Source organism: Mauremys reevesii, linkage group 23 (genome assembly GCF_016161935.1).
Source record: "Mauremys reevesii isolate NIE-2019 linkage group 23, ASM1616193v1, whole genome shotgun sequence".
NCBI lineage: Eukaryota > Metazoa > Chordata > Testudines > Geoemydidae > Mauremys > Mauremys reevesii.
Window position 1 is genome coordinate 13,868,253 of NC_052645.1, and position 9,561 is coordinate 13,877,813.

At 51.4% G+C, this 9,561-nt stretch overlaps 1 protein-coding gene across 2 annotated transcripts; it reads right to left on the minus strand.

The window, feature by feature from the left end:
- Window positions 1–865: 865 nt before the first annotated feature.
- Window positions 866–9,137, minus strand: LOC120389295 (T-box transcription factor T-A-like). 2 transcript variants are annotated; one of them, XM_039511794.1, is made up of 8 exons: window positions 8,706–9,137; window positions 7,076–7,340; window positions 6,495–6,629; window positions 5,018–5,079; window positions 4,549–4,610; window positions 3,641–3,820; window positions 2,684–2,786; window positions 866–1,644 (listed from the first exon to the last, which is right to left on the minus strand). In XM_039511794.1, the coding sequence occupies exons 1-8, from the start codon at window positions 8,888–8,890 to the stop codon at window positions 1,398–1,400; spliced, it is 1,239 nt and encodes a 412-aa protein (XP_039367728.1). In that variant the 5' UTR covers window positions 8,891–9,137; the 3' UTR covers window positions 866–1,397. The 2 variants fall into 2 exon arrangements, with proteins under 2 accessions (XP_039367728.1, XP_039367727.1); XM_039511793.1 differs by having other exon boundaries at window positions 2,684–2,798.
- Between the last annotated feature and the right edge of the window lie 424 nt (window positions 9,138–9,561).

Below are 9,561 nucleotides of genomic sequence, written 5' to 3' on the forward strand. Positions count from 1 at the left end.
GTTTAGCAGTTAGCTATTGTAGAGAGCTTTCAGTCTTGAAATGCTCCATTGACCTGAAGTGAGAGCCTGGAATCCAGCTGGGATTTTTAATCCATTCTCCAGGAAGTGTTTAAATATAGTGATGGGTTTTCTTTGTTTTTTTTAAATTATATTTGTTGGATGACATCTCACTGAGGCACAGTGTGTTCGTTCTCTCTCTCTTCCCCTTTCCTAAGGGGCATAGTAAAGTTTCACCCACCCTAAAATGGTGACTAGTATTTCTTACTATTAATGAATATATCTTTTTATTCCAGTCACTTTATTACCTGTAGCTCTGGGTCTGTGACTGTGGGGGAAGAGGAAGGGAGTGGAGGGTGAAGTGAGTACATTCTAAGCGCTGCATTTTATGGCATTATGTTGTTTTGTTGGGTGTTTGGTTGTGGGCCCAACCCTCTCTCCCACTTGGTTTTCCAGTAGGATCTGGGAAGGATTTGAATAACAGGCTCATACGCATATTTTGAGGAGCTCGGGGAGCAGAGGTAGAGGAATCTGTAGAGGGAGAGGCTGTCATGATCAGTCACAATACGCCCATGGCTGCTTATGGTGCGGATGAGGGTCTCTGTCAAAGTTTGAAGTTTGCCCTATAATCAGTCTTAGTAGGGGAAGAGCACGCGGTCGGCTGCTTGATTTGGAGGAAGCATAGTCTTGGTATCCAAGATCAACTTCCCTAAGGGAGGAGCAAGAAGGCAGGAAGTTGAGAGGGTGATTTCTTACAGCCGGACGCCCTATTCCAAAGTTTCTTAAACCTGCTCCAAACCCCCTTATCAGCACTTACATCGGTAAGAACTCGGAGGGTTTCAGTCTTCAGCAAAAGGCAAAGCAACACTTAGTTGTCAGAAAGGTTTATTTACAACGAAGCTCTATAAATAATACACCGCTTTTCAAGATCTTGGCCCACACGTGTTTGCAGATCTTATTGTCCTTGTTTGGGTCTCCTGTGTGCAAGTGATAACAAGGTCCAGCCAGCCAGCATGCTATGCTGGGACATGCGCGCTACAAGACAGCGCTCTGCTCCACCATCCTGAGAGTCAGACAGGTTGCATCTTTTTTCGTCGCTTTCCAAACTATGGGGGTAAAGCTAATTCTCTCCTTGGAGATATGCCCTGGTGCTGCGGAGCACAGATTACCACCTGTATCATCCTCTGCTTGCTCTAGAAGAGTCCGTCTTCCATATTCTGCCACAGCCTTTAAACAATGATGGAGGTTCTGAGACATGTTCTCATCTTGTAGGACTATGCAATCAGCTACGTGCTGTGAGAGCAGAGAGGTTCACACCATTGTTCAGCTGCCCCTTTCCTTGCCCTCTGCCGGCTTCTTTCCAGTTATTTTTGAAGATGGACGAGGGCAACTTCTCAGCATCAGTAAGTCTGAGTGATTGTTGCCCAAGTGGATGCCAGACGGGAAATAGCAGAGTCATACTGACCGTCACTCGAGGGCACCTCTGCCAAGGCATTGTCATAGACTGGGGATGTGGAGGGGGCTGGGATAGCAGAGGCCAAGCTGCTGTAAGAGACCGAAGAGCCTCTCAGGAACTGGGGGTTGGAGCTGGACTGAGTAGCGGGACTGCTAGAGTTGCTGGTGAGGGACCACAGGCTAGAATATTGACTGTAAAGTGAAAAGAGAGTTACCATCCTGGCATATCTCGCTCACCCCCAGGAGTGCACTGGCCTTTCCTCTCCTCGGCGGCCTTATTCTGATGCACTTCTCCGTGCACAGTCACTCAGCTTTGAGGAAACGGGATGGGACTAGAAGGCTTGTGAGGGCACTTACAGCCCATCTGTAACTGCATCACAGTCTTGGCAGGAGACTGGTTAAAATTTGCAACGTGGGCAGGACATAGCTGTGTTGTAACTAGGTCGTGTAACCCCTCTGGAGACATGCCTAGGGCTGATGGCACAGATATAACATGGGTAGGGTCCATCCACACTACACATTTTAACTAGGCCCTTGATGAGGTAGTTCTTGTAGAGGAGACAAGCCCCTTCAGGGTGGGGGTGCCCCTCCTGCAAAACTCCCTCCTCACATCTTTGGCAGTGGAGAGCAGGGAGCTCACCTCCTGCCTTTGTCCTTCCCTGCAAGGCAAATTCTAGGTGGGGAGAAAAAAATTGTACCTCCCTAGGACCAGGCTGAGAGCTTAGCTTGCAACCTACCTGCTTTCTTGAGTCTCCGTTCACCTGGTGCTCACTCCCCTAAATGCTGCTCAAACCTACCCCTGCAGACACAGCCCTGCTTGATTCAGCACCCCCAATTTCTGCATTGCTACCCCCTCTTCCTGCACCACTCCACGCTACTCAAGTCATGAGCCCTCTTCCACCTATCAGTAAACCTCAGCCGATATCTCCTGAGTGCCTGCCTCCCTCAGTCACTGCCATCTCCCAGGCACTGCCAAAGCTCCTCAGCTCTGAGTTGTCAGGCTCATTCTAACCCTAAACATCTAGAGAGGACAATGTGCTGAGTGTCCTGATACATGTAACGCTCAGTTAAGGACTAAACTGAGACACCATGTTCCCCCTCCATGTGGTTAAAATCAGGCTGTGAAACCAGCTACCTCTGGACATTAACCCCACTTGCTCCCTTCATTCTTTAGTCTAGGAATAAAAGCACTCTCCCTCCATTGAAGAAAGTATCCGCGTCTATGCCATACCTTGTGGGAGAGGCAGTGCTGGGTAGAATCCCCGTAGAGCTGAAGAGACTCAGGCCAGGCCAGCTGTCAGGGGCAGGCACCAGGGAGAGGCCAGTGGAGTTATCTACATAATTGGCTAAAGCAAAAATAGATTATTTGGATGTAGAGCAAACGGTGAGACACAATAATAGTCACAACTTACATTAATAAAGAGAGGAAGGATAGTCTAGTGGTTAGAGCAGTAGCCTGGGACTCAGGAGACTTGGGTTAAATTCCTTGCTCTGCCACAAACGTCCTGTATGACCTTTGGCACGTCACTTAGCCTATGTGTACCTCACTTTGCCATCTGTAAACTGGGGCTAATTGCACTTCCCTATCTCACGGGGAGTTGGGAGGATAAATACACTAAATATTGTGGGGTGCTCATCTGCTACAGTAATAGATGCCAGATAAGTACCATAGACAGATTAAAAGAGAGATTGTTGTCTAAGCCCTTTACAAATTCTATATAGAAAGACGTCCCCCAGTACTGAACTCCAGCCATCTCTGGGCAGAGTGTTGCAGCCTGATTCTGTTTGGCACCCGCACTGGACAGGACTCCATGCCGCAGGCCCTGCCTTACCCAGAGAGGAGCAGGCCTGGGTGCTCTCTCCAATGGAGATGGGCCTTTCTCCCCCGAGGGGATCCAAGAGGGAAGGCAGCTGCGGTGATGCCCATGCTGGGCAATGACAGTCTGATCTCCAGCGGGTGCTCAGCACCCTCAACTCCAGCTGAAGTCAGTCAGAGCTGTTGGGGCTCAACACCTCTGAAAAGCCAACCCTAAGGGAACAATTGAATAACATGCTCCATCTGTTTAAAGGACACTTCTCTTCCCCCGCCCCGCTGTCTGCATTGGGTCGCTGCAGCGAACTTTACAAGCAGCCCAAGCCCTGGGCCAGTCCAGAGTCGGGAAGATGAATGTGGCTGGGGCGTCCTTACTTGGTGAGGCGTTGATCTGGCTGAATGGGCTCGGATAAGGTGAGGCCCTTGGGTTCCGCAGGCTGGAGTGTGTCTCGCAGTATGAGCTGTGGCCAGACGAGAGGCCAGGACTGCCTGAGAACGAAGACTGGGCAGGAGAGGAACAGCAAGAGCTGGTGCCTGGCAGAAACCAACCCCCAACTGTGAAAGAAAAATAGTTAAAGGTAACTCACGGCTCCTTAGGCAGCTACCCTGTCAGATCTGTCCAAAGGCATGGCACAGAGCTGGACTGGAAACGAGCCGTGTCAGAAATACAAAACCATGGAACCGAGGGGAGCATTTTCAGAAGTTCCTAAGTCATTAGTAGCCTGCGTCTAATTGGTTTTCAGTTGGACTTGGGAGCCAAGGTCACTTCGCTCTTTTGAAAATGCTACCCACAGTCTCCAAAGTGTCCAGGAAAGGAACGACGCTGGCGTTATTTTAAATGGTAGGTCTCTACCATTGCGAGAGACAGACCCCAAATCAGATACCTGTTATAGGCCAGCATTGGGTATCTGAGCCTGAGAGAATTGCACATCTATTGGCTTCATTTGCAGATCACACAAACCATGGACTCTGCAGCCCCGCCTAAACCTGTCTCCAGTACGGCAGTGAGGGGCTAAGGACCCCGAGAGAGTCCAGTTTGAACGTGTTGTAAACGCCGGTACGGTCTGGGCCTGAGAGTGTCCTGAGCACCCACTGACTCCAGAGGGAGTTGGGGCACTCAGGCCCTGCTCCTCAAAGGTTTTTAGACTCCTAACATCTATTGAACCGAGTTAGGAATCTAATACACTTGGGGGGATCTAGGCCTCAATGCTCTTTGGGATTGGGCCTTTCGTGTGTTCATGTCCTAGTGTCCCAGAGATCAATCAGAAAAGAGGAAGTCTCACGCTGTGAATAGCCAGCCTGATGAGCTTCATTGCTGGGGTCGAGAACGTCTTTGGAGTCGCACCTACATGGAGAATGCAGGGAGGGAATAAAGTCTCCAGTTAATAACCAACGTCAGGCATTCATTAAATTGAGTTCATTTACAGGGTCCCTTTACAGTAGTGCCACAACACCCAGTTGCCATCCTGACTCCAGCTGCTTTAGGGGGAGGGGGCTGGGTGGATATAGCGGGGAAGTGAGGTGGGACCTCTGGGCTCTGCCACTGAGGTACTGGTGTGGCCTTGAGTGAGTGTTTTTTCCTGTGCTTCAGTTTTCCCCATCTGTAAAATGGGGACAGTTGCTCATAAGGGCGTTGTGAAGCTTAAGTCCTTCTCATTTATGAACGCACTTAGATGAAAGGAGCCCAAGAGGGGCAAAGCACTGCTAATGATTCAGGCAAGGTGGCCTCAGTCTCCCTCAGCCAGCACTCACCTCTCCTTGGCATCCAGAAAGGCTTTTGCAAAGGGATTGTGTTTAATTTTCAAGGCAGTGATCTGAAATGACAGACGACGGTTGCAGTTCAGCTTTCTTAAATATAAACCTTCAGCCACTCCTGACCCTTCTTCATCCCTCCAACACCCCTCCCCATCCCACCAAATCCTACACTGGTATCAAATTGCAATTAACTCCACTGATAAGCAAATTACAATGGCTCTACATTTGTGTAACAGGATAGAATTTGACCCTTTTGTTGTTGTTTCAAGGTGCTTCTCATCAATTCCTAAAATCCACTTGTCTTCACTCCTTGGAAACATGAAATGGGAATCTTTCTAACTTTCCTCCCTCTTATTTACATGCTCGTTTATAGGGTTGTTCATGAATGGTGCATGCCTGCTAGTGGTTTTTATTTGTTAATAAGCATTTCTCTAAGGGCTCCTCATATTGAAGCTGCTAACGAAATAGCCCTCCTCCTCCCGAGATTCAAAGCTGTTCTGGTTTTACAAGTGGGGATGCTGAAACGCACAGGAGTCGACTTGCCAAGTGAACCAGTGTCAGAGCCAGGATTAGAATGCTCAGATTTCTTGCCCCAGGCTCTACCCATTAGACAACGCTGCCTCACTGGCCATTTTACACTAAAAACAGAAGAGAAGCAGCATTTTTTTTCCCCAGGGAAGGCAAAGCAGGGCACCACATTAAGAACCAAATTCCACCCAGCTATTACATCCCAGGGAATACCACTGAAATAAGGGGTGGTAAATCAGGGCTGGATTTGGCTCTAATTCTTATGTGGACTTCAGCTGTGACTGCACAAGGTGTGAACTTTCCCAAGATGCGGATGATGTTTCCTGAGCTGGCTTTCAGGAGCAGAGACCTAAAATGCCTTCGCTTCCAGCGGCGTCCAGGCCTAAGTTTAACATTTCACTTTCTCCGAGCTCCCAGGTCTAAGGAATTGTTCTCTGTGTCGCGTGCTTGTCCCTGTTACCATGGATGTCAGTGAGAATGCTCCCATTGGCTCGGGGAAGCAGCACGTGAGCGTAAGAGACAAACAGCTGTTCTGTGAACCAGGTCTTTGCGTGGTTGGGGGAGAGGAGTGAAGGGCTGGGGGAGTTGCTTTATGATATACGTCCCATAAAGGAAAGTGGATTCCAAGCGACGTGCAGTGTATTGGATCTGCCCAAGGGAGGAGGGGCGCATGCCCTTGGAGATGGGTGATGGCGGGAACAGAACGGGGCACTGAAACAAAACAGTGCATTGTGCTGGAAAGTATTGGAAGGGTTCCAGTTGGGTATGTTCTTCACTTTGTCTTGAAATGTTGTGCTGTTAAACAGCTGCCTGGTTCCATCTCAGAGGTGACCACGCCACGGTTGCCGGGGAAGTGGTCTACGGGCCTCTGATCTCTAGGGCTGTGCCTTTCACGATAAAAACCCCGAGCGCACTCTTATCTGCAGGACATAGTTATCCGACTCACCTCCTCGTTCTGATAGGCAGTGACGGCAATAAACTGGGTCTCCGGGAAAGCAAAGCTGCTGATCGCTTTCTGAGGCCCCCCAACCTTCACGATGTGGACGCGGGGCTCGTACTTGTGGAGGGAGTTCAGCATGATCTGAGGGACAGAACAAACACGCTACACAGTGGCCTTCAGGCTCAGCTTCATCATCGGAGGACCTGATCTTTCAGTGTGCCAGAAAAGCAGTCAGTGTGCAGGCCGGAGACATGCACCCCATGCCTGCAGTGTCTCTTCCACTCTGTCCTGCAGGTGCATGGATAATGTGATGTGATAGGGTCATGATCACCTCGGTGTAACCACATGGCTATTCTCTAATCTAGGCTCCTGCACTGCACTCAGGGGGCTATTTGAGCATGTATTTGCTCAGGGCAAACTAGTGGCATCTTTGGGCCACTCACTGGAAGTCCAGCATTACCAATACTTTCCATGGCATAAGGGAAATAGAAACTTCACTTGCTGCCTTGGGCAGGTATCTTAGGGCTCTCCAGACGGCTGTAAGAGCGGCTATCCCCCTTGCCCCCCCCCAACCCCCCATGAGTTACCTGCCCCCCTCCATTCATCTTGTTGGAGAGCTTGACTTTGCTGAAGGTGACGGTGGCTTTCATCCAGTGAGCCCCAAAATTGGGGGATTTGGGATGGATGTAGACGCAGCTCGGGCTCTGGGGCTCAGGCTTGCCGCCAGGAATCCACTCCCCGTTGACATACTTCCAGCGGTTCCCATCTGCAGCCACAAAGTCCAGGAGGACAGAGTACATGGCATTGGGGTCCAAACCCGAGATGCCGACCTTCAGCACTGGGAACATTCTCCTAGGCAGGGGATGGGAGGAGGAGACGATTAGGTTGCAAACGCACTTCTGCCGCGGGTTTAATTACAGCGCTGGTCTCTCTTAACAAGTGTAGTTCTTAACCCTTCCCCTGTATCACAGAGCTTCTCCCCACAGTGGCATTTCAGTGGTTCCTAAGCACTGGCATGCCCTAGGCATCCCTACTGTCCTGCTCCCTGGAATGTGAGTGCCTGGAGCACAGCCTGCTCCTTGCGACCCCGGGCAGTGCCCAAGCTTCTCCGGGTGTCAGGGTGTGAATGAGAGGCAGGGGAAAGTAGCTGGAGCCTTTGAACCTGTCTCCCCAGTAACTCGTGCGCCACGTCAGTGTTCCAGCAGGCCTGCCCGGCCGTGCTAGAACGTGACTGGGTCTTGCCTATGCAGACAGGGCTACAGCACAATACCATAACTTGGGGGTGACAAAGGTTAGGCCCATCTCCGCAGGAAAGAGTAAACCCTGTCTCGGCCCCTGGCAGAGTGAACCTTGCTGTGCTGCTAGGGCCCGTGTCTGGGTGAATTGGTACAAATGGCCTGGAAAGGCCGGGGATGCCAAAAGTAACAGCCGTTACCAGGAAGGTTTAAGTCGGGGCTGCACCTTCTTTTTCACTTTAATATAAACTGATCTGTTTGCTGTCCGTTTTCTTTCTTTTCGAACAGAACAGACCAGTCGCTCCCCTTCCCCTAACAGGGAGGGGAAACTAATGACGCTTTTTAATTCACCTCCCATCAGATCAAAGTGATCAGACTGTTATCGTTTGCCTCAATCATTCTTGGAGGGGGGGTGGGACACCCCAGTTTGTAAATTCGGAGTCCTCGTCGCCCAACTACATAACTGCCCCAGCAACGGAATCCATCAGAGCCACCTCTGCAGCAGCTCTCTGTCTCCGTGTACCCCAGGGGAAGTTCAGCCTTGTGCAGAGGGCCAGCGCAAAGACTCTCTGCTAGTTACAGCCCAGGTAAAGCTTAAGCCCCTGATGGGGAATCTGCACATATCAGACAAATGTAGCTGTGCAGCTCCACTAAAACCCTAAGGATTTAAAATAAGGTGCTTCCTCGACCTTGGCCCCTACCCCCTAATGTGGGGGGAGAGAGGCCTCCCCTCCCAGCCCCCCATGTCTGGTGATCATGCCACAAGGAGCTCAGAGCCACAAAACAGCCAGTGGCACCTTCCTGCAAAGAGCAGCATCAATGGGGCAAGGAGGAGAATGGGGTCCTGGCGGATCACTTGGGTAAATATATGTCTCTGGGGCCTGGCGGCACTGGATACTGACAGGAGGTAGCTAGAGGGGCGGAAGGCGAGGGTACCTCCGGGCAGCGCAGAGGAGGGGTGGAGAGAATTCTTTGCACTCACCGGCCAGTTTTGGTGACTATCATCTCATTGGTGAGCTCCTTAAAGTTCATCCACAGCTCTTTCTCCTCCAGCACCACCCTGATCTCCCTCTCTGAGGCATCCTCTGGCTCGGGGCCCATTTCCAACTCGCTCTCCACCGCGCTGAAGACATGGTCCAGCCACTGGTGGCTGGGGACTGAGCTCATGGTGTCTGGCTTCCCCTCTGCCTCACCCTGGGAATCCCACAGCAAAGCCCTGGAGCCCAGCACCTAGCATCAGGCCTGGACCTGCTTGTCATTGGGACTCACTGGAGAGGGGGTGGAGACCCTTCTGGGATTTTAACCCCCCACCCCCCACCCTCAGCAGCACACGTGGAGGCTAGGGGGGGAGGATTCCTTTCTCATTGGCTAAAAAGAGCTAGCAGGTGCCCCCTCCCAGAGAGGTGAGGCGGTGATTGGCCAGCCTAGGGAGGCAGGGAGGTATGGCTGGTCAGTGTGCTCTCCTCCCAGCTGGAAGGGGAGAAGCTTTGATGTCTATGAGAATCTCTGTGGGAAACCCAATCCCCGGCCCGGCTCTGGAGATGGGTTCCTGTCCCTGCACCCACTGCTTCCCCAGGGTCAGGTGACGGGAAGAGATTGCCCTGCCCTGAGCACCTTTGGTCCAGGAAAAGGCAGTCCCTCTAACAAACCATCCGTGAGGAAACGATTAGCTTTGAGGGGTGGGGAGTGCTATAGCCCCTTCCACCTCGCCCTCATCTGCGCCCCTCTGCCCCAGGATCTCCCTTTCCCCTAGGAAATCCCGGGAGGGAGGATAAACCTGTGCAAAAGTCTCAATAGCACGTTGGCAAACATATCTAGCAAATTGCCACAGGAAGATC